Source organism: Gordionus sp. m RMFG-2023, chromosome 1, assembly GCF_954871325.1.
Source record: "Gordionus sp. m RMFG-2023 chromosome 1, tfGorSpeb1-WG-v2, whole genome shotgun sequence".
NCBI lineage: Eukaryota > Metazoa > Nematomorpha > Gordioida > Chordodea > Parachordodidae > Gordionus > Gordionus sp. m RMFG-2023.
The window spans coordinates 48,745,979-48,770,831 of NC_088775.1; the positions used below are offsets into that span (position 1 = coordinate 48,745,979).

General features: G+C 31.1%; 1 protein-coding gene and 1 long non-coding RNA gene across 4 annotated transcripts in view; one reads left to right on the plus strand and one right to left on the minus strand.

Annotated features, from left to right (window-relative positions):
• The first annotated feature begins 6,761 nt into the window (after nucleotides 1-6,761).
• On the plus strand, nucleotides 6,762-8,745 carry LOC135922666 (uncharacterized). 2 transcript variants are annotated; one of them, XR_010570990.1, is made up of 3 exons: nucleotides 6,762-6,805; nucleotides 6,849-8,351; nucleotides 8,398-8,745. It is a non-coding gene; the product is annotated as an uncharacterized LOC135922666 (long non-coding RNA). The 2 variants fall into 2 exon arrangements; XR_010570989.1 differs by having other exon boundaries at nucleotides 6,778-8,351; nucleotides 8,398-8,555; nucleotides 8,610-8,745.
• A 1,872-nt stretch (nucleotides 8,746-10,617) lies between these two features.
• LOC135922665 (proteasome subunit alpha type-1-like) overlaps nucleotides 10,618-24,853 on the minus strand; it is a 119,454-nt gene continuing 105,218 nt past the window's right edge. The window contains exons 11-12 of one of the 2 annotated variants that reach the window (XM_065457097.1): nucleotides 10,928-10,962; nucleotides 10,618-10,749 (exon numbers count right to left, since the gene is read on the minus strand). In XM_065457097.1, the coding sequence (XP_065313169.1) occupies nucleotides 10,930-10,962 (33 nt within the window). In that variant the 3' untranslated portion in view covers nucleotides 10,618-10,749; nucleotides 10,928-10,929. The remainder of the gene's footprint in view (nucleotides 10,750-10,927; nucleotides 10,963-24,853) is intronic. The other variant, XM_065457099.1, reaches the window with a different exon arrangement.

The following is a 24,853-nucleotide window of genomic DNA, read 5'->3' on the forward strand; positions in this document are numbered from 1 at the left end:
TAAAATGCAACAAATTACCATAAATATTTAATTTTATTACATAAATTTTTTTTATAATCAAAACTAACCATATTTTAATATTTATAAATGTTGATTTTTATACATTTACTATACAATAACTTTATAAGCAAAAAATAAAAAATTTGTTTGTAAATATTTTTTACAAAAAGTAGCTTAAAAAGTAGCTAAAGCTACTTTTAAAAATAGTAGCTAATAGCGAGCTACTTTTTTGACAAATAACGATAGCGGTAGCGTGCTACTTTTAAAAGTAGCGTTTAACAACTCTGCCTGAATTGTTTTTTTTCTTACTTTATTAAATTTTTATTCCATTTGTTTGTTTTAAATTTTTATATATATTTGCTATTTTTTATCGTCGTTAATTGCATTTTATATGACCATTGTTTTAAATTAGTTTTTTAATAATAAACTCAATCTACAAATAAAAAAAAAATATCAAACCCTGCTGCCAAAAAAAATGAATTTTTTTAAAAATATCATCTTAGTGACGTACTATTAAAGTTGTCAGGCGCTTAGCCAGGAATTTTCAACGAAGGAGGGGGGAGGTGGGAGGGATAATTTTTTTATAAATGTATTTTTTAGAGCATTAAAAATTTATTAGAAATAATCATTATATAAAATTTATTAGAACTAATCATATTTGAAAATAATTTCGAACACAAATAAATATTGGAATATACAAAATTTTAAGATATATTTTAAATGTAATACCTCCATTGTCTTTCTTGGAGGATTATCTACAAAAATGAATCTTTCATACCATTTAAATTCTGAAATTTATTGGTCTACAGATGCATTTATATCTTCTGAATATAATTTAGATAAATATTTAATTTTTCAATATCAAAATTTGATAAATCCACAGATCAGAGGGAGTTCTGAAATATAGTATTTGTCAAATCGTTCATTGATTTGAGTCAAAATTAAATCCAAAAGTATAATGATCCTAAACTAAATCCACGTTAATATTGGAATAGGCTCTTCTAGATCCAAAAAATGCTGTAACAACTTAAGAAGTCTCAGAAATAATTATATTCAACAAATTTTATCTTTAGATATCTGAACATTTTATACACTCTAGAAATTTTCTATAGTTATTAGTAGAGATAAATTAAATAGATTTAGATTTTGGTTTGATAAAATTTTCTTATATCCATCCGTCATTAAGGTTTAAAAAAATGTAAGAAAATAAACTTTAATTTTTCGTGAGATAAAATATTAATATAACAATAAATAAATATTAAAATTAATTATAACTTTTGCTAATATTTAAAATAGAATATAACTTATTTGAAAATGGAATATTTTGTAATTAACAATTCATGATACCCATTTATATTTTTCCAAAAATTCTTACTATGGGTGGAGGTAGGGGGGGGGGGGCTCTCCCCTTCTATCATTCCTCTTCTCGCTGGCAACGAGCCTGTAAGTTGATTTTTTTCGAATTTCACAAATTTGTAAAAATAAATATAAATATGTTATATATTACGATTTCAGTGAAGAGAAATATAGAAAAATGACAATTGTCATAATGATTATTTTTAAGCTTTATTTAGAAGAAAATAAGTAAATATATGAACTTCATTTTTGAAATTATGATTTCAATGAAAAAAAGAGGGGGGGGGGGGGCTCCTGCAGAGTTTTTCTCAAGATTTCTTTATTTACAAGTAATGGATATCTTGGTCAAAATATATTTTAAATTTATTTATTAAAATTTTTATTTGGTTTAATCGTTAAAAAATTGAGCAAAAATTTTTTTTTATAGAAGATAGATTTTATCAAATTTTTCCCTATACAATTCGAGATATTTTTTATAGAAGCTTTTTTATATTATAATTAAATCTTTTACAATTTCTGTACAAAAAAAAATCTCTCAAGTTGAAATACAATTTATATTAAATATTTATCTTCAAAGATTTTTTTCTGAAATATTTTTAACTCAATACAGTTTTAAGTTTAACAAACCATTAAGACAGCGTAACTTTTATCAAAACATTTTCGAGAAACTTTTATCACTAATGTTTATTAAAGCGAATTGATTTATAGATAAACTTTTGTTGCGAATTCACATTCGCATGCTATTCAGCGAAGACCATATCGAGATAATTTTTATAGCTAAAACCGAGATCTTTAGAGACATAACAGTGAAACTTTTATAGTCAATATAAAATAGCGAACATCTTATATAGATAAACCCAAATTGCGAAAACAATTATGCGAATCATATATAGAGCGCGATAACTGCTAATTGTGAATATTTTCTTAAAATTAATAGAAAAAATTATTTTCATTCTCTCATACGTTTTTCTGAACAATTTATCTTTTAAACTAAATATATCTTTTGCGGGCAATTCCATTTTTTATTTGAGCATTAAGAGATAATTCCGGACATTCAGTATTTTTTTTAGAATATTCTCAACGTTTAAGGAGTGTTTTAATTTTAATTCTGTACAAATGAATAGCTTAATTTCAAAATATGAAACTCGATATATCTGGTGTTAGCTTTGATATTTTAATTTCGCAACGATTGCATAAAAAGTATTCAAATAGTTTTATGATATTATGGAAATAAACTGTGACATAAAATTAAGGTGGAGTGGCTACGATGAAAATGAAATACAATACTAGACTGTTTATACAATCAGATAAAAAATTATAGGGATAACTAAAACAAATCCATAATTAACGACGATCCATATTTATTCATAATTATATTTATCTATCCATTAAAAAAAATATAAAGATTATAAATAATAATTATCCAGCTTCATATATTCTTCATCCCCATAGGTCCATTCTTTGTTCTTCCCAGCTGGCATCTTCTCCAATTAATCCACTATCTTCACTCCAAATCTCCAACAAAGGACTTTTATTGACAATCAACCATGTGATCTTATCATTTTCTTCCCCTCCACCAGGAAAGACTAATTCCCCTGTCAGAAAATAACTGACATTTTATGTATTATATTAAATTTATTTCTTCTTTTTTTCAACAGCTACAACAATAACTATTTTATAAACGGGAACTGAAAATATGAAATGTAAATTAATATTAAACTAATTATTTTCTTGCTAATTGAAAAAAGTTCATATGACTACCCATTTTTGAAGGCAATTGTGGTGAAAATCCTCAATTAAATTCTTCTAATTGGATATTTTATTTTCTATTTTTAAAAAAAAACTAGGTTCAAAAAATGTAAAATTGTAAAAATGGATATTTAAAAAAAACTAATATGAAGGTAATTCTTACACAATTTCTTCCAGTCGTGATAAACCTTTAAAATTATTCCCCTTGATACTGAAAATTTGGGAAATGTTTAAAGGCGAACAAAAATTAATTTTATTTACTTTTAGTTAGTTGAAGGTTGAAAATTCGATGGGTGAATTTAAAAACCTTATTTCAGATAAATTTAAAACAGAGACTGGCCTGGCAGGGCCAAAAATATATGATTTTAAAAATCTTGGTCGATCTTAAAATTTTTTTAAAATGAACTATCCATGCCCGATTAGTGCAGTTAAATATTAACCTTATGATATTCTAGCAGATAATTTAGATTAGGAGTATGATAATAATTTTTTGGCTTAATCTGGGTTAGGGATAAGACCCTAACTTACACATTATATGGCTTAAGGTTGATCGATAATTTTAAAATTAGGTTAAGTTACGTTTAACGTTAACTACTTTATATTGTTTATAACTTTGGTTAACAATTTTATTTGAGAAATCTTTTTCAAGAATATATTTACCATAAGTTTTTTTTTATTTTGTTGATTTTTTAAAAATTTTTAAATATTTTATTTGGAGAATTATATTTCGTGGGTACATTTATAGGGAATTTTTTCTTCTGTTATTGAAATATATTCTGGGAAATTATTTATTGTGGAAAAATTTTTTTCGGGGAATTATTTTATAGGGAAATTTCTTTCCAGGAAATAGTTTTTCCTTGGGATTTTTTATCAAAAGAATTTTTTTCCTTGGGGGTTTTTTAAAGGAAGTAATTTCTACGGAATTATGATTCTAAATTTTATACCTAAAAATTTCCTTTTTCCTTTTGTGTCTTTGCTTATTTATTTTATCATACTTCTTTGGGCGTGCAAGTTTTTCCAAGAAAAACTCAAATTCATATTGCTTTTTGTTATCTATGCTTTCGTTTTTCAAAAAAACCTATATTATTGTCTTTTATACAATATCTATAAAAAAATAAAATAATCAATATAATTAAATGATTACCATTTTGACACATTTAGGGGAAACCGGGGAGCATGCGAGCTATAAAAAGAAAACGGCAATAAAATTAAAACTACTTGATAATATTGAATAAATGATATCTCATTTTATTCCACTTATTTACTTTTATGCTATTCATAAAAATAATTTTTTAAAAAATACTTTTTAACATTATTAATTTTTCCTAAAAAAATTTGGGAAAGGATGAACTACACCTAGGAGGGACGAGCTTTCCCATGAGGCGTTTTTGGGCTGCTAATATTGATTCTTTTTAAATATAAAAATGATATATATTATTGCAACTACTTTATTGAGAAAAATAAGCCATAATGGAAAATAATTGTAAAACAATTCGTGAAATTTATTTACAATTTAAACAAATAAAGAAATCATTAAAATTGCAACAGGATATGCGCCCAAAAAGAGCATTTACATGGGACAAAGACCCATAGACATCTTAGATACATTTATTAAAAAATTTTATTATAGTTTCTTTCACTTTCTTGAATATTTGTCTTGATATAGATAATTTAAAATCTTGATTAATTAACCTTGATTTATATCTGCATAACCTAAGTTTGTTTTCTCCGTAACGACTAGCTAGGACTGATTTTCATTAAATTTATCAATGATTTCAGTTTCTAATATGATTTCTTATTATATTCAAATTTCAATAAAACCTGATGGTATGACAACCATATTTTAGTCCCTCGGTACTCATATATTTCTTTATTCCCCTCAAACTTAAATATCAACCCACTAATATAGGCAGAAAAATATTAACAAATACAAAAATTTTATTAACTTCATATTCACTCCAATAGTGACTTCTACAAATGGCCATTTTTAGCCAATAAAATATAATTTTAAAAAAATCTAGGCAATAAAATACGGCTTTTACATAGGAAGCCAGAGAATTTTTATATTTGCGCCAAAATATTTAAAGTGAAATTTTTAGACTTAATTATGGTTTATTTTTGATAACTCAATCATAAAATTGTATTTCAAATATACAATTTTTTAAATTTTAATTTATAGTATTTTAATTTATTGTAAATTGTAATTCATGTTTAAATTTAAATTATTATAAATAAAAGCAATTTTAAATTTTAAAAAAAAATGAAAAAATGAAAAAATCAGCAAAAATAAATTTTAGAAATAACGCTCAAGCCCCAGACCCTCGATATTTATAAAATTTAATTTTATGTTAGTCTAAACATATTCTTTGTTCAAATAAAGAATAATTTTATAAAATTACTTTTGAGTGTAGAAATCATATATTGTGTTATAAAAATTTTATATGTGATCCGATATTAAAGAAGATTATAACCGCATATGCATAATTCAGTTATATATATTTGGTTAAAAAATTGACCATTTCAGATTAATAATTTCTTCATTCCATTGAAAACTACATTGTTAGCCTTTAAAAAACGAAGGGAGGATCCGAATAGGTCACTAATTTGTAGGCCTCTAAAGTAATAAGCAATAAAATCGGCATGCCCTTCAGTTCATTCCTTACCAACTTGGGTTTGGAATTTAAAGTGGCTATAAAGCTTCCTTCCATGCTAATCATATTTTGAAAACCCATTCAACACATTTCATAGGTTTGTCTCATTTTTTTTTTAAATTTTTCCAGAGTATGCAAAGTATACATAACAGCTATGCTCACAGACCTTCCTAAATTAAACTACGACTCGATAAAGTTACAAGAAATCCAGCAATGAGATCTCTCTAGAGCCCATTTCCATGTTTTGAAGATTTTTTTTAAAATCTATTTACGTTTATTTTAGCCTCATATTTCTTTTTTTACTTGTTTTTACAATATCTATTTCGTTTTTCAAAAACTATATTACTTTTTGACAATCTCTGTTTTCGTTTTTCAATAAAATCAAAATTACAATTCATTATTACTTTTGTAAACATCAAATTCATCTTTTTCATAATTTTTCAATTCTTATACTTTCTTAAATCAATTACAACTCTTGAAAATCATCTTACCAATTAAAACTCAGAACCAATCTATTCTTTTTCACTCCAGAAAACTTTAGTATCTCAATTCAAATAAACTATTTCTTCATTCTGCTTCGATTTTTTATCTACATGCCTAATTAATTCTCCTAGTTTTCTAGTTCCTTATATCTAAATCCTCATTAAAACAATTCAAAATAAGTTTCTCTACTACTTACTTCAAGGCATTATCCTCAAACTATATATACAAAAAATGTAGAAAAAAGAAGGGATATAAGAACAAAATGGATTTATATCCAAACTATATTCCAATTTTTATCATATTATTATAATATAAATACCATGGGAAATATGATTATAAATATAATTCTGAAAGATATTGAATCTAACAGATGCTTTTCAGTTATAGTTGGTGGTGTACCAGGCGAAAGCCAAAAAATGCAGATGCCGGATTATATTTTTCAAAAATATTATTGTTAATATTAATTTATATATTTGTTAATATTTATTCCTATCTCATATATATATTTAATTACATTTATTTTTCACATTCATCTACTTTATTTTATCAATTAATTTCGATTTCAAGTTTTCCTTAGCGTAATATTTACCAATTATTTTCAAATTTTAGTGGCGTAATATTTATCTAAATTTCTAGTCAAATAATAATTATCCCTGAAACTCCTTGTCCAAGAGGGAGAAAGAAATTGCAAGCTTGTCCAACGAGATCTAGTCTCTGCCATCAAGCATAACAGCTTTTATGGATTTAGAAGAGCCGATTATTAATGCTATTACTGAAATATCACAATGGCTTGAAAGAAATATTTCCTCAGAAGCAAAAAAATTATTGGATTCAATACTTATTCCAAATTTTTTTTCTCAGTAGAATGTATTATTTAATTATACAACTATTTTATATGATACTTTTCAAAAACATGACATTGACTTGATTAAGAAGATGTGAATAGCGCAGAGCATTTTATTAGAACTCAAGGAAATTAGAGCTAATGTTGATTCATATTTTAAATGGTATTGTTGAGTCAAAAGCAGAGCTATACGTGTTTAATATTTGTCCCCCTCGACTTGCAGCAAGCAAGCTCATCGTCAAGACATTAATATAGGATCAATAGAAGAGTATTATAAAACAAATATCCCCTCTCTTAGATACATTTATAACCCAAATAAATGAATGGTTTTTAATTCATCATGCAGCACTTACCAATCTGCAGATATTATTTCCTCAAAAGCCTTCCCAACCTTTTTCCAAGGTGATAGAAAAAAAAAATATTTGTTTAATTTTTATCATGAAGATGTTAAAGTATCTTATGATGCCTTATTAGCTGAATAACTAAGGTTGACACAGTCCCAAAAAATGCTATGGATACTTTGCATTATTTCAAACACATTTTAGGTTATATTCCAAATGTATTAAAATGGTTATATATATTAGTACTCTTCCCATTAGTAAACTAATGAGAAAACAATCTCTTTTTTAAGAAGAATAACAGAGCTCGGCAGATGTACCATTTGCAGGGCACTGCCCGGATTTTTTAAAATAAATTATATTTATTTTTGATTTTTATAGCTAATAATGGCGATTTTAAATATTTGGTTTTGAAATATATAGCCTGGCCCGGATATTTTTTTTAAAAAAATTTCGGGCCTGGCCCGGGTATATTTAAAAAAATTAAAATATGGTTCGGCCTGGGGGCTGGGCCTGCAAGTCTCTGAAAAACATACCTATGAAGTACAACTTCTGAAAGTAGATTGAATGGTTTGGATCTTTTGAATATTCATAGGCATTTAACGCCAAGCAAGGATGAGATAATTGAAAAATTAGCACAAAACATACAAAATACAATTATTCCTAAGAAACATTTTGTGTGTTAATTTATATTTCCAACATTTAAATTTTTTATACTTTATATATAAATTTTAAAAGCTAAAAATATTCAAATATCAATTTTGGGTCATTTAAGTGTATGGTGCTTATATTTTATATTTTATAATTCACATTTATTTTATAGTTTTTTAATGCATATACATAATTTTTTTATTTCGTACACGCCTGAGGTGCACATTAATGTTTCGAAATCAGAAGCAATGGCTTTGTTAGTAAAATATATTAAAAAAGGTGAAATGTCTAAGTCAATTGAAATATTCATAGATATATATTGTAGGTAAAACGAATGGGCTTAATATTAAATTAATATAATATGCAAACTTATCCATGAATCTACCCTTAGGGAAAAATATGATGGTGCTTCAAACATAAGTGAAAAACTCAATGGAGTGCAGGCTTTGATTAGAGCTGATGCTCAAGGGTGGCTTTTATTCGGTATTATGTAATTATTAAATTTAATCATTGTTCAATTATGCCAATCGATAAAAGAACTAAGAAATGTTTTAGGGATCCTAGACGAAATCATTCCCGTGTGTGTTTTACAATGGTGCTAAGAGATATGCACTGCTCAAATCTTAAAGTGATGTACTGACAAAATCACAACGATGTTTTTCATAAAAAATACTACTAGGTAATATAATCATATTTATTTAGATTCAAAATATTTATTTTATATTTATAGAAGTTGGCTATAATCATACAAAGCTATTGTAAATTTTTATATATCTTTATGTACTTCATCCCTTGTGAATAACTTTAATAAATTTAAAGGATTTTGAAGATCCTATAACTTCTACATGGCTAGTGCTATAGATTTTAGAACAGAAAATTTTACTTCATTTTACCACTCTGTGTTTTGGATAAATTATTGTTGATATCAACTTAGCTTGTACAAAAGTGCAAACCATGTCGAATAGGTTTTACAATAAACTAAAAAAGATTCACTATTAATTTGAGAAGTATATTTTAAATTATTGTCTTGTATCATTTTTTATATTGGATAATGACACTGAATTTTGGAATGTTTTCCAAAGGGGAGAAATCTACCTTTTAATTTTGAAAGTTCTAGGCTTCAAACATTACAACATTATTATATATAATATTTTATTTTAGCTTTAAAACCATTATGTTTTATGCCGCACTTGATTTGATAATAATGCAGTTTAATGAAAGATTTTGATGAATCAATGAAATATTTAAAACAAGCATAATTTTTTACACCAAAGGGAATGAAAAGGCATTAAATTTTACCATTTGGATTCGAGTCAAATGTATAAGTTTCAAAATATATATGGCTTAAAAGGGGGATGTAAATATTACACATGACCTGAAGTTTAAAGAAAAAATTGTTAAATTGTGAAAATTAAAAATTTAAATTTATTAAAAAACTTATATTAATACATTATTTAGCTTCTTCTGATGATGATTTTGAAACTTATAATTCAGACTGAAAAAACTATTCCTTTATATCTTATCGCTAACCTTCCCTAATTTATCAAAAATATTTATTAACTATTCTCATGTATTGCCGAAAAAGTTAATGAGTGAAATTAAACTAATTAAAACAAGACTCATACACAGGGTTGTGCATTTGACCGGTATGTTTCGATCAATTGACCGATATTCGACAATTCAAATATGGTCATAATTCAAATATATCTTTTTTAAGTCAATATTAACTTTATTTTGAATATAATAATAAAATGAATCTATAATATCAATTTTTTAAATTTCATTGTCATTCAATAACTAACGTTTAGTTCTCTGTAGCAGTCTTGTTCTGATTCATATTCAATATTATCACTTTCTTTAATATTTTTTAATCAATTTTCCTGATGTCGAGATCTTTCGATTTCTATTTTCATAAGAATAAACCCAAATCGACCTATTTCTTTCTTATGAAGAAGTAGTAATAGGAATTGTTAGCCTCTTAATGGGTGGGGGCAAAGTTTAATCTATTAACTTGAGGTCGGAATTGATTGTGTTTTCTACATAATTTACTATTAAACATGCTGCTTTGTTTCTGAAATTAATTATATCACTTAAAATATTTTGGTCATCACCACTTTGTAAAATGCTAATTCTTGAATTATATCATATACTTCATTGAATTCACTAGTGAGATACTCCTCTTAATATTGGGGACCCAAACAAGCAACATTGTAATCACATGTATTTATATCGTTTTTTTCTTTTTTAAAATATTTTTAATTTTTTTTCTTTAGATTTTTCTAGAGTATTTGATCAGGTCAAATACTCCTCCGGTCAATTAACCGAATTTGCCGGTCAATTCATACATAGTACTATGAAAGATCCTTTTCTAAATAATTTAACCATTTTTATCAATGAAACAAAATTATTTAAACAATTAATATTGACGAAATTATAAATTCCTTCGCTTTCTTTTCTCCTTGTCTAAATTATTCATTAAAAAGGTATTTTTACTGATATATTTTTTTACATTTTTATTTATATTGTATAATAAAGATTGGTGCAATAAAAATTATTGTAATTGAGGTTAGGAGTTAAAAAATAATTTTAGAGCCGTGTATTCTTTTCAATGGGAGATGTAATTTTAGGGAGGTTGAGGGTGCTCTCTCGGAAAGTATAGGCACTGACTTTAGACAATCTATTATATTTTTTATAAAAAAATATTATATAAAAAATATATTAGTCATTTCTATAGCATTATAGTAATAAATGAATATTGTCAAATAATTATGAATACAATGCATTAGCAAATATCAAATTTTGATTATTATAGAATTCCATTGAAATTTTTAAATGCTCCATATATTTCAAATTACCTTCAGTCAAATTTTAATGCATTGTTTCTCCATATCTTTTTTATTTTAATAATTAAATAATTAATTAAAAATATAAAATTTTTAGTGTTAATTTAATATAACTGGTATACCTAATCTAATACACATTTAAGATTTATCTTGAGGCCTATATTTTTTTTACATTAGAAATTACAAAACGATAAATTAAAAATAATTTTTCTTTAATTATAAATAAAAAAAAATAAGCTAACTTAAAAATTTTTCTTTTATCTACCATATTTGTCAATTTATTATTATTATTGCTGCGCTAGATATTTTGTTTATAATTATATCATTTTTTATTAATTTAATGCAAGAACCTACTACTTACGCAAGCTTCTATTACATAAAAATTTCGATTTCAAAAAATTGAAGAGATGAATCTTTTTATAATAATAAAAAATATATCATAGAAGCCTTTTGATGTGATTCTGTTTATTTTTTTACATCTTTCATGTGAACTCAACGGCGTCTAATTGGTTTACCGAAAAAAAAGTTTTTTTTTATATAAATGGAATGATCTTTTTTAATAATATCATATAAAAACGATCAATGGATGTCAATAATCATTTATATAAAATTTTAATAAATAGGGTAATGGCTAAATGTCGGCTAATTCGGCTCTACAGGCGTGTGCTAGAGATAATTCATTTATATTAAGGCGTTTTAATTTATATTAATTTATTTAAAATTTGAGTTGCTTTATTTTTAAGAAAAACCCTGAGTGGTTATATATATTTTTTAGAATAATTTTTACAGTATATGATTATTTGAATCTAACTAATAAAAGGAAATGAAATACCATGATTAAGTCCTCGATTATATGCTAAACTTTAAAATGGTTTCTAGTCCTGTTATCCTTGTCATCTAATAATAATATTTGATATCGAGGATCAAGATATGGACATGCATAGTAATTGTTTTAAATATATACTCCCAAAAAAAGTTTTAAATATATACTCCCAAAAAACTTCCTTTAAAAAAACTTTTGTAATTTCCATGCATAAAAAATCCTTCAAGATTACATTAAGATTTTTTAAAGATTCTAAATTTCATTTTTTTTATTATTACCTTATCTCTTTTATTGGTTGTGACCTCTTATTTGAAGATGAAATTTATCGAGAAAGAATACCAATCAAATTTCAACGAAAAATTAATTTCAATACTTTATTTCTATATATGAATCCAAAATAATAATTATAAATTTTACAAGGATTTAAACCAAAAAAAAGAGAATTATTAGCATTACAATGCTCCCCTTTTATAAGGGAACTCCTAATTATAAAAAAATAATATTAAAAAATAACTATTAAAAAATAACTATTTAAAAATACATTTCTTTAAAATTAAAAACCAAAAAATTATATAAATTAAAAATAAAAATTCAGGATGATTTCACAAAAATTGAATTTTTAAATCTAAATATAAAAATATAACTTAATAATGAAAACACACTATAATTTCACAAAAATTTAATTTATAAATCTAAATAGAAAAATATAAATCGTGACTAATCCATACATTTAAAACTTGAATCCTCACTAACTGTGCCATCTCCGCCCTTTTCCCAGTTCTTGAGGCCCCAGTAACTTGATATTCCTGTTCTTCCATTCTCAATGATGGTAACGACGGTGCCTCTTCTTCACACATCGGGCGCCCTTACCTCTCCATGCCTCTGCGCTCGCATGAACTGCCCTTGCGTTGGCTCAATCTGTAATGCCCCCTGGGGCACCATCGTCGAATATGCCCCGTAGATTCGCATCCATAGCATAAAGCGATCTCCCTCGCCTCTCTTCTTGATTCAATTCGGCCTCAAAATCGTTCCAACGCTTGGACTGCTGGTATCACTATTGAATCCTGCCAAAGCTCTCCACTCACTAGCTAACGACTCCATATCCCAACTGATGATGGTGGTTCTGACCAAGTTTGTTCACAGGTCGAGATATCTGCATATGATTTAAACTATATTATCAAACTATCTACCCCCATCCAATAACTTGTTTCTCTCTTACCATTATTTTACCTCCGGCACATTATTATTTAGATCTTAACACCCTTATAGAAAAACGAGAAGAAAAAAGAAAATAATAAATAAACAAACAATTTATTTCTTACTTGGTTATAATGGTTATTAGAATTATAGGTTAAAAATAAAATATAACTTCTTAAAATATAAAACTTAATTTTTTATAAATATCTATCATTCTCTTTCCAAAAAAATCCCCCTACTTCATCTGTTATATAATTTATCTTTTTTTAAAAGGATACGCATTCGCTTCGATTCAATTTAGATTCTTCCTTGATACTCCTGACATTATTTCTATTTCCAAACTATATTTCCTTTTATTTATTTTTTTAATCTCATTTATTTGTTTTCTTTAATTTTCTATTACTATCAATTAAAAATATTTATTTGCCATTTTTTTTAGTTGCAACAATAAATGTTGTAACATTTCTGCGAGGAAAAAAAATACAAGTACTTTCCTGCGAAAAAAATAAATAATCCCATTCATTCCAAAGCACCTTCTCTTCTATTCCAACGCACACTCTACCCTAATAAAGAACATCCCTCTCATCATCAGAATCCTTCACTATCCATTATATTTTTGTACTTTAGGTTATTTAATTCTCATAATATGCCCTTCAATATTTAAATCCTCTTTATCCCATTCTAGCGTACATTCCACCTTCGTGACCTACCCTCCATTCACCACCGGTTACGTAACAATTCTTCCTCTATAAAATTTTTCTCCTTACATATGTATTTTTGCCTGAACAATTTTTATGACCCTCTTTTTGGGAGAAATGCCCCCCCACCTTCTCATCTATCGTCTTGACCTCACTAAAAAAATGTTTAAATCTTGTTGCCCCAGGTCTACTTCTCTGCGCACTTGATTTTCATGCCGTATGGCCACCTTCCCATCTTGAAACAATACTCTAATTAACCTTCTCCCTATATTTATTGATCACCACCCCAGACTGCCACTTCTTTTCTTCACCATAAACTCTTGATTAGCACCCTTTCGTTATACACGATCCGGGATAGAAATCAACTGAATGTCTTGGTTTATGGCTTTGTTCATTCTTATAACTTTATTGATCTATAAGAATTTTTTTAGGAAGAATGAGTAACAAGTTTACGTGAAAACAATATTTTAAAGAAAAGTATAAAGCGACGATAATGAGTGATTGTAAGTAATATTTAAGTATTTAAATAAATAAATATTCGCGCAAGAATCCTTCTATCATTGAGTCGTCTTTTCTCCCGTAGAATTTTTTATAGTTGCTAATTTAAGTAATCGGTGTGGATAGATATTTTCTAGATGTTGTATATTTCTGTTGATGGAATGGACATTCCCAAGATAAGTGAGGGGGTATTGATAGTCTCCGAACCGAATAATGAGTATAAGTTTTCTGCATTTCTCACTGTCTGTTCCAGTTCTGTTTAGCGTGGTAAGTCGAAAAGGATTATAGCGGATCTGTCTACAATCCAGCTCCTTGAGGGTTCATCTGCTGGATTTTAATCAGTGGGGATCCATGATGTTTTGAATTACAGCGGTGAAGTCGGGGGTCCTAGTTTTTTTAGGATCTGGGTAATGGCTATCTGGGTTGATGGAGATTTTGACCCTTTTCTGAAGACATAATATACCACTGTTGAATCTGTGAAAATTACAGGGACCCCATATTTGTTGATGGCAAGCAACGCCCCATCCCTACTGAGAGGATAGCATTGATATGCGCGACCGCGTGAATCGGGATATTGAAAACGAGGGCCGCCTCTTGATATGCGATTGAGAAGTTGTCAATGCCCCAGAAGGAAATCCTGATGTGCGAGTCGAATGCGTCCGTATATGCCATGTTGTTTGCCTGGTACCGTATGTTGATTGGTGTTGGTAGCACGTCTATGATAATTTGAGCCTTCTGGAATGCTACGCACGTGTCAACTATCGGCGTTATTTCTCTGCTGATCATAGTAGGGCGAAATGAGCCTGAACATTCTAGTAATGGTATATACAAAATGGTTAACGACTCCTAGGACTCTAGCGGTGAGTAACCAACCAATATCCAGATGTTGGTACAAATGCCGCCTGAAAATTTTGAGACAACGGGAGAAGCGTCGTCGAATGTTGTTATCCGCAGTTAATTTCTTGGCTCGCAAATCGTTAGGGATATAGAGATATGTTATGCACGGTGTGGAATCCAGTACCGATTTTTTGATTGCGAGTTCTAGTCCCTAACCTTCAATGATAGATCTGAGGGACCTCGTAGACCTTTTGACTTCGAATTCGCTGTCGCCATATATTATCGTCTAAGTAAACTTTATAGTTGGATTTTCTAACCGTCTTTGCGCAGGCATCTAGAATGATCGATTACAAACTATATGGGCTAAAGGATGCTCCATAGGGAGTACCAAGTATCCTTAGTCTCTGCCCCGGCATCGGAAACCGAAGAAGTGTCTCACGTGTTGTGATAATAGAATAGAGAAGAAGGCAGATCTAATATCTATTTTGCAAGCAACCCCGACAACATCGAAATAGACTTGAGGCGGAAAGGAAACTTGAAGAAGTTTTTGGACGTTTCGGAGAAGTCGCCGATTACCCTCGAATAACAGTCCGACTAAGGCATGAAGTAGAGCGGGGAGCAGATTTGGTAAGCATTTTTTGGGTCTACGATCTTACCTAATAGTTGATTGAGTATTGCGAGGTATCTGTCGGTAATCGCTCAGCTGTGACGATGTCTAAAATATCTATTTTCGTTTTCCCAGATTCTTGTGTGGTACAATCTGGTTTTCCCAGATTCTTGTGTGGTACAATCTGGGCCTAAATCCTCTTGTGGCTACTGCAAGGGTAAAACTTGGCATCAGCTGTCCCACGGTTAGCTTAGCTGTAACTATGTTTAGGGAGGGACCGTTGACGAGGTCGGCGTCTGTGTAGATCTTTCGTCTTCCATGGCTCATACCGGTGCATTCATCTTTGGGAGAAATAGTTGTGATCTCCAAAGAGTGAACTCTCCAGGGGTTGTACGATAGACGCGTCTTTCCTTCCGAGCTGTTGCTGACGAAAGACCAGGATGCTGTTGACGGGTTGTCTATGAACCATTATATTGACTCCGGCGATCGATTGACTGCGACCGGTTCTGACTGGAATGAGTGATTATCGTGGCTTGAGCCGTCAGAGCCTTGAGGGTCGTCAGGAGAAAACAGTTGACGCCTCAGTTCCTTAAGTTAATTGTTTATCGTTTTGAGCCAATCTGGGAACTGCACTGTCTTCCCTCTTCGGACCGGTGGGCCGTTGTCCGGATTTTTTCATGTTCCGAATGTAGCCCTAATAAGGGGTGTTGGATATTGGTTGGCCTTAAAAGGGCCGTTGGGTATGGGGGTAGGGCGTAAAGAAGAGAATAGGGTAGAGATAGAGTAATGTAAGAAGAAGAAGGCGAGAGAACTATATTCTTGAAAAGTTACTTCCTCTTCTTGCCCCGGGCGGAGTCTGATTCCTTTTGGGGTTTGAGCCTTCTGTAGGTGGACGCACCTCCCGTGGTATGTCCTTTTTCCCGTAAGGGTCGAGCATCAGGGATTATTTTTATCTCATCCAATCTTGATAAAACATGTCGTTTGCCCGAGCTGTTGTCCAGTTCCAGTGAATGGCTAACGTAAACGTTCTGATTCTTTCTGTGACGGCGTCCACTATTCCCATGTCATCTGATGTGCTTGGTTTCACTATTTTTTCAATGTGCTTTAGTTCATGTCTATCTCTTTAGTTAGCTTTGCACTTGGGTTCCCTTAGGTCGGACATTAATCCTTCCCATAGGTTCTTTAATTTTTGGATTTTTTCCGCTGGTGAGACTGCTATGTTTTGGGTTGTTTATTTATCTATATTAAATGTTTATTTTTCTCTCTCTATATATATATAATTATATTAAATATAACTTCAACGTAATAATATCCTTTATTTTTCTCTAAGTTCAACTATCACATAAGAATACACGATAATCAAATGAAAATAATAAAATACAGAATATTTCTTTTTTATATTAATTCCAAGGCTTTTATAACCCCCTTGAAAAATAAATTATCTATAATATTTTTTATGTTATTATTTATTTTTTGAATAACCACACTTCATAATATACAATAACGTCAATCTCCTTTTATTTATTTATTTATCATTTCTTTTTAATATCATAAAAAATCCTATTATTAATCTATTGTTCGTTTGTACTTTGTTGATCTTGATAGTTATCGTCTGTCATCACTAGTATATTCCATTAGTTTTCATCCACACAAAAAAACTTGCATATATAGTATAAGCTACTTCCTTGACACGCACCCATCAAAAAAATCCTACCTTCTCTCCGTATCCTCCTCCCAGAGGCTTCCTAGTTCCGTATCATTTATCATTACATCCCATCAACTTCCTAGGTCTCCCTCCAAGCCTCCCACGTCGCCCAGAGCGGCCGCGAGATCTCTCAACTCCTCTGTCTCCCTCAATCTCCTCTGATTATCCCTCATATTTTCTGCCTCCGAGTCTTCGTGAACCGCTCCCACATCGATGGAATATTTCCACCACCACCTTGCTTGGGGCCTAATCCCCCGCCGTTAGATCCATAACCGGCTATACTCGTTGATCTCCACTGGCCCACTTTGCCGATGTTCCGGTTCTTGTTCATCGCCTACTTCTCTCTACGTTCCCGGATCAGCCATCGACATCGACCAAGACTCCTCTCCTCTTCCGATATTCCTTATTACCTCCATCCTTGTCGCTGGATCTCCGCTATCGTCCGCGACTGGGATTCCTCTATTTCGTCTTAGTTCTGTCCGAATATTGTTAAGGACACCGGTATTGCATATGCTAGCGTTCCTGACACCTATAACATTGTCTCTATTCTTTTGTGGTCTTCCCAGTGTCCCATATAGGCTTCCCAAACCTCTTCCCCTGGTCCTCAGCGGCCGAACTGTCAGCCGCACTTCAAAATTTCCCCAGACCCAGCTTCGATTCCATTCTTGACATGCATGCGGATCCATTCGACTTGATAATCTAGAATATATCCTTTATTTTATTATCTCTACTCAAAAACATATTTACTTCTGATGAGGCGCAAATTATTCTTTCCCAGATTAAAGTTATCCAACAATTTTTTATTTAAACAAAAAATTTTTTTACTCTTTTTCCCAAATTTTTTTTTTATAAAATCCTTAACCAATTTAACTTAATTAATTTTCCATTTTTTAAAAAAATATTTTTCTTTCCCCTTCTCATCAAATATTTTGGGACAACCCATTTTCTCGCCTCCAACAATATTCATTTCTCCATGCCAATATTGTGATCAAAAACAATATATTACTCCAATTCTTTCGATATACATTTGACTATCAAAAATTTTTTACATTTGTTCCTTTCCTTCAATTTATTTAATCTCCTCTCTTCCCAAAAACCCAATTTCACGTGTACTCTTTGTTCTCCAATTTATTTTTCTTCCTTTATGCTATTACCTACTCAGCTCTCGCCCCACGGAAAACACTTTCCCTATTATTATTCTTTTCCCCTCCTTTTTTTTTAACTGTGCAGACCATTCCATCCCTCAAACGGTCCTCTTATTTCCTTTTGAGAAAATCTTACATGTTTTGACCTCCCTTTTTCATCTCCTGACTCGATCTAAGTCTTCCGGAGTCCATTCCTCTCCGCAACTGATCCTGATGTCTAATCCCTTCTCTCCCATCTACAAACCATATCCTACTCAATTTCCGTTCAATATTTTCAACTATCACTCTCGATTCTCATTTTCTGTTATTCCCAAAAATCCTGGACCACACTGTTTGTCCCTTCTTGAATTCCGAAAATTCAATTCCCCCAGTTCCAACCTCGACATCTGGTGATCTCTTTAAAAGGTCTAGAAAAATTCTGGTTCTTCTCCCTAAAAATTTTTCCGATGGAGATTGGTTCTCTACCTTTCGACTATTGTTATAATACGCCACCCTTATCCAAATTTCTCCTCCCCCATATTTCGATTTCCGTAAACATTTTTATACTACCGCCACCATACTCTCAGCCTGCTCATTAGAACTGGGATGATACGGAGGTGTTAAAACATGTTTCACACCGGTTTCCGCGCAAAATCTTTCAAATTGTCTACTCACAAAAGAGGGACCCCCGTCCGACACAATCGTCCGCGCTACCCCAAACCGAGCCCATAAATTCTTCAATGTCTTTATTACTATTTGCGTAGTTAACCCCATTACTGCCTCGTACTCTACCCATTTTGATTATGCATCCATCACGAGTACATATATCTGCCCTTCGAAGTCGATGTGGATACGTTCCCACGGCTGTGTAGCCTTTGCCCATACACCTTTCTTGTCTCTGTGAGGCATAATGGCCCGCAGGTTTCATATCTCACAGCTTCGGATTATATCCACAATCTCTTTATTCCTTCCCGGCCTCATTGTTTCATTTTCTCAACCTCCTAATGTCCCGCATGAATCATTGCCAGCACCGAATCCCTCAATTTGAACGGTACTATACCTCAACTTCCCCGTACCACACAGTCATCCATTATAACTAATTCCTTTTCTATGTATCTAAAAACTTTATCTCCGTCGCTCCAAGGTTTTCGCCCCTTTATACACACATTTATTCGAGTCAATTCACGATCTTTTAGAGTTGCCCTTTTAAGTTCCTCCCACGTTACCGGTCCTCCTTTGGCTATTTTGGCCATCGCTCTAATTAGTCCTTGCTCTTTCCCCTCCTCTATATCCTCTTGAACCCTCTCGTATTTATCTTCTCCAGCTCCACATCTAGAAAGAATATCTGGTAAATAATTCTCTCTTCCCCGTCGATATTTTAACTGTCCATCTAAAAATTTAAGAGATAACCCCCCAATAAATTTATCCTACCCCCCCCCCCCTTAAAGGCGCTTACTCCCTACCCCCCTTGATAAAAATTAACTCATTCCTAACTCCCCCCAGCTCATGTAGACACTGCTTGGCTACCATACATACTCTCTACCTCACTGTTACATATGCATCACACCTTGATGACTTCAACATTGTTAACACCGTTTCCCTTAAATTTTCCTAGTAAGACAGCTCTATTTCCTCGTACCACATGTTCGTCCATAACTGTCAACTCCCTACCGACATTTTTATACTCTATCGCCTTTATCCACGGTTTACGACCCATTATACACTCCTTTACTTGGTTTAACTCCTTATCTTTTTGAATTTCCCATATGTGATCGGACCTCCTTTTAACATACTCAATACCGCCATGACTATTGTCACCTCCATTTCTTCCACATCCTCTCCGCTCCACATCTCGACATAATGTCTGGCAAATAATTCTTCCGGCCTCTGCACCACTAAATTCTAAGTCAAAACTACCGACCAATAACAACCATCTCTGCAATTTTGGTGACATCATTAACTCTTTATTGTCCTTTGAATAAATGTATCAACGGCTTGTGGTAGGTATACACTATGAAATAACGTCCAATTAAATACACCCTATATTTGATCAATTCAAAAATAACTTCCAAAGCTTCTTTTTCGATAACTTGAGAAAAACAAAATAGGCCTTTCCAGCTCATCTAACCTATGTAATAACGCTCCCCCTATACTCTTTTTAGACCATCTTTTACCGCCAACACCACTTCCAACTTATTATTAAAACATACTTGTGATGGTTGGAGCCACGATCGTTGGCTGTTAAACCTTCGGTGAAAGTGAGGGATCGACGGCGTTCGATGGACCGAGATTGTCGGAGTTTGGGACTGTGGACGGGACTTAGCGGAATTTTATGCAGAAAAATTGTGAATTTATTGAATCTAGAGTTTTAGCTGTAACAATTAGGTATAATACAATTCAACGAAAATAAAACAAAATTAAAATGAAATTATAATTATTTATAGCGACTATATATTTTGTTGCTCTTATATAGTAAAAGTATTTTTTACAAAAAATATCCATCGACGTATTTTTATAAAGATTTTATATGTCTTGGCCATCCTTAAAACTGGCTAGGACCAGTTTCAAGTGAATAAAATATAAAAACAAACCTTGTTAATAATTTACAAATCGGGTAAAACAAAATAAAAAATAATACACAATTTTTCTCCTTGCCTTAACAATTCATATAACGGCGCCACTATTTGCGCAAAACTCTTCATAAATCTGCGATAATTAACTATTTCCAGAAATGATTTAACTTCGGATTTGCACTTTGGCTTTAACATGCTAATATTTCCAGCCTCACTTCTTCTCCAGTAGTTTTACGTCCCAAATACACTACATCCGGCAATCCTAACACTTTTTTCAGCATTTTGCCTGCAACCCTTTTCTTTAATTCTTCTAAACAGCTCCTACAATCCTTTGGCGCAGAAATTCTAAATCCAAAGGACAACCAACGAAATGCATATAACCCCATAGGCGTAGTGACATTCAATAGCTTAAACTAACCATTAAACTGGCCAATATCTTATCAATTCGTGGCAACGGATATTTAATTTCCACCAACCCAGGGTTTAGCGTGACCCGGAAATCAGCACACAAAAGGAGCTTTCCGTTAGTATTCCTCACCGGCACCAAAGGCATTGCCCATTCCCTGTATTTAACTGTGCATATTATGTCCTCATTCACCCGGCAATATAATTCGCAATCCAGTTCTTTAACGAAAATCTTTCCATGCACCTTCACTAACCTACCAACCTCTGTACACATTCAATTCCTTATCTAGACCCTCTCGAACTCTCAGTATATCTCTGTTCTATAGAATTTGCATGCATCTCACTATGGCTTTACCACATAGTTTCTTCTCTCTTGGATATCTTCCACCTCTCCTTCTGCATAACTCAGACTTTCCCAAAACATTTCGCCTTTCACCCTCTATTCACTTTCGCCCCAAAACAAGGACTCCACCTCATCCACATATATATTGTCTCTGTCCTCCATCTATTTAACATTTCAGGTCTCTTCTTCTACTCATGTTCCCTGATCATCCATATCATATTCTGGGCCCACACTCGTAATCCACTCTCATCCCATTACATGTTCTACTCTCAGAATCATCCTCAAGTCGAACACCTTCCATCCTTCAATCTCTTCATCCTCTATCTGCACTCTTCCCATGATCTCCATGTCGGATCCAGTCTCACTAGAATTTTCTACCTTTTTATCTCATTATTCAGCCATAATCGCCTAGAATTTTCATATCCCATAAACAACATGGACACCGACTTCCCATTTATATGAAATCACACTTTCGGACTGACTCAGAAGATATACTCGGCCCTCTCTAACTTCCTCATTACCCTCTCTTCTTGCTCTTTCCACTCAGTTCTCAACGCCTCGACCTGAATTCTCTTTTTCTCAAAACCATAGTAATTTCATATCGCAATCTCTTGCCCAATGCACTTCTTTTCGGGATTTGAAACATGGTTTTACATTCGATACCCATTTCTCCTTTCGCTGCTACCTCCGCCTTACTCCTTACATTGATAGCAACTTTCTCCCCTCTGTGGAAATCCTCTTTTATCTATCTTTCCAACTCTGCAATCATTCGTATGCCCACGTCTTCCACACCTAGACAATACGTAAAATATCATTTTCTCTGCATTCAAAATATTTGAAATCTCTACAATTTACCGAAATGTGTCCCTGCCTCTGTGCTTCATACTACGGTCGCGACATTTCTCGACGTCCTCGGTAAACGGCCATACCTCCCTCATCATCATTTTCATCCTCCCAATTTCATCATTATTCTCCTATCCTCTCATTATCTCCTGCACGGGTAACCATGTTACTCTATCCAATCATCCTCTCCATTATGTCCCTCCACCAATAACGATGCCCATGAATTCGAATACTTATCTCTCTCAGTATTTTCCTACAAAAATATAAACTGTACAACCATATCACTAATATAACCGCTACCCCCAGTACATTGTACTGTAACTCCACATACTTTGTTATTTTAAAACTCTTGGTTAAAATTAATAAAAATATTTAAATAAAATAATCCAAAGATTTTTGTTAATTTATATCTAGCTAATTTAATTTAACACCATATATTTTTACAAAACAGTTTACTTCAAAATATTATTTATAAAAAATTAATAATTAACTATACCAAAAATATTTTAAATGTATTATGGATTAGTTATGTAAATGTTATCTATTACATTACTAATATTTTCATTATAAAAAGTATAAAAAGAAATTTAATACTCCATTTTGTCAATTTCCTAATTTTTTCCATAAGATCATGATATATAAAGCAGAGTTTTAAAAATATATCCGGGCCGGGCCTGAAAATTTTTTTTTAAAAAAACCCCAGCCGGTATTTTTTTAAAAAATTTATACAACATGAATTATTATATTCGTCCATTAGATATGGTTATAATGATTATATATAGTTATGATTAATATAATGTTTGGTGAAAGTTAACACTAGCTAACACTGATAGTGTCTATTACATAATAAAATTAGTTTTCCTGCCATGATATAAATATGCAAAGGATTAAATACATTATATAATATATTTTTTATTAATTTTTTTATAAATACATAGTATATTCTCAAAATATTATTTACACAAATTTTTTATAGTATCAATTTGTAATATACTAAATATCTATTAGAATAAAAATAAATAAAATGTTAGTGTTGTTTAACTGCTCGTTTTGAGCCGATAACGGCTAACTCAGTTTTTTATCCAAAAAATATTATGCAAGCCTGCTCATAGAAGGAGCAAAGGTCTAGACATATAATATCGAAATTTCGAGGGTTAGTCAATATTTTTTTGGCGAAAATATTGAGTTAGCCGTTTATAAAAATGGGCTCAAAACGAGCCGTTTAAAATCATTAGCTAATATACTTGCTTATTAAATGATAATACTCGCCGAAAAATATGATAAAATACGAAATAATGAATTTTTTGTATACCAGGTCGAATATAATTTTAAAAAAATCCAGGCCGGGCCTGAAATTTTTAAACCCGGGCCAGGCCGGGCCGTAAGAAAAAAATTATAGCAGGCGGAAATAGCCATATCTATCCCGACCAATGGCGTAGCTAGGAATTTTCCTTAGAGGGGGTCCATACATATAAAAGCTGGGGGCTTCGCCCCCCAGACCCCCTTTAAATGGCCTTCGGCCCTTTTGTCCGGCCTTCGGCCGGATATCTTACAAATCATAACCATATCTTCGATAATATATAATAAATATATTTTTTAAATGAATCAATAATATGTTATTATAATTTATTAGATTATTCTCAATGACTTTATAATACTATCCAGAATAATTTCAATAGTAATATAATATCCTTCCACAAACATCAAAACCAGAAAAATATAATTCATATAAAATCACTTTTATGTCTTTTGAACGTATAATCTAAAAAAAAATTTTGCTCTGGGAGGGGTCCAAACCCGAAAACCACCCCCGTAGCTAAGCCACTGATCCCGACTAAATCACTGACATGTCCTTGGAAAAGGTACCTTTGGCAAAAAGACACTGAACAAAAATACCCCAATTTTAGAAAAAAATAAATGCTTTACTAAACCATTATTTAAAGGTTTTATCAAACCTGAAATAAAATTCAATTCCATCTCCGGAACTTTTATAAAAAAAAATCCTGGAATCTGAACCGTACCTATATCTTAAAAGGTTAAACACTTTGCATTTTAACGATAAGAATTTTAAGCTAAATAATATAATGGTAAAATAAAAATTTAGAAAAAAATTTGTTAATATATTCTTGAATGAATTATTTTACATTTAAAAAAACTTATTTATTTTACATTTAAAAAAACTAAGCCGATCATTTTTGAATAGACCTATTGCAACCAAAGATTAACTCATAATTAGGATCATAAATGTTTTATTTTAAAATTATATAAAATCAAACTTATAATAT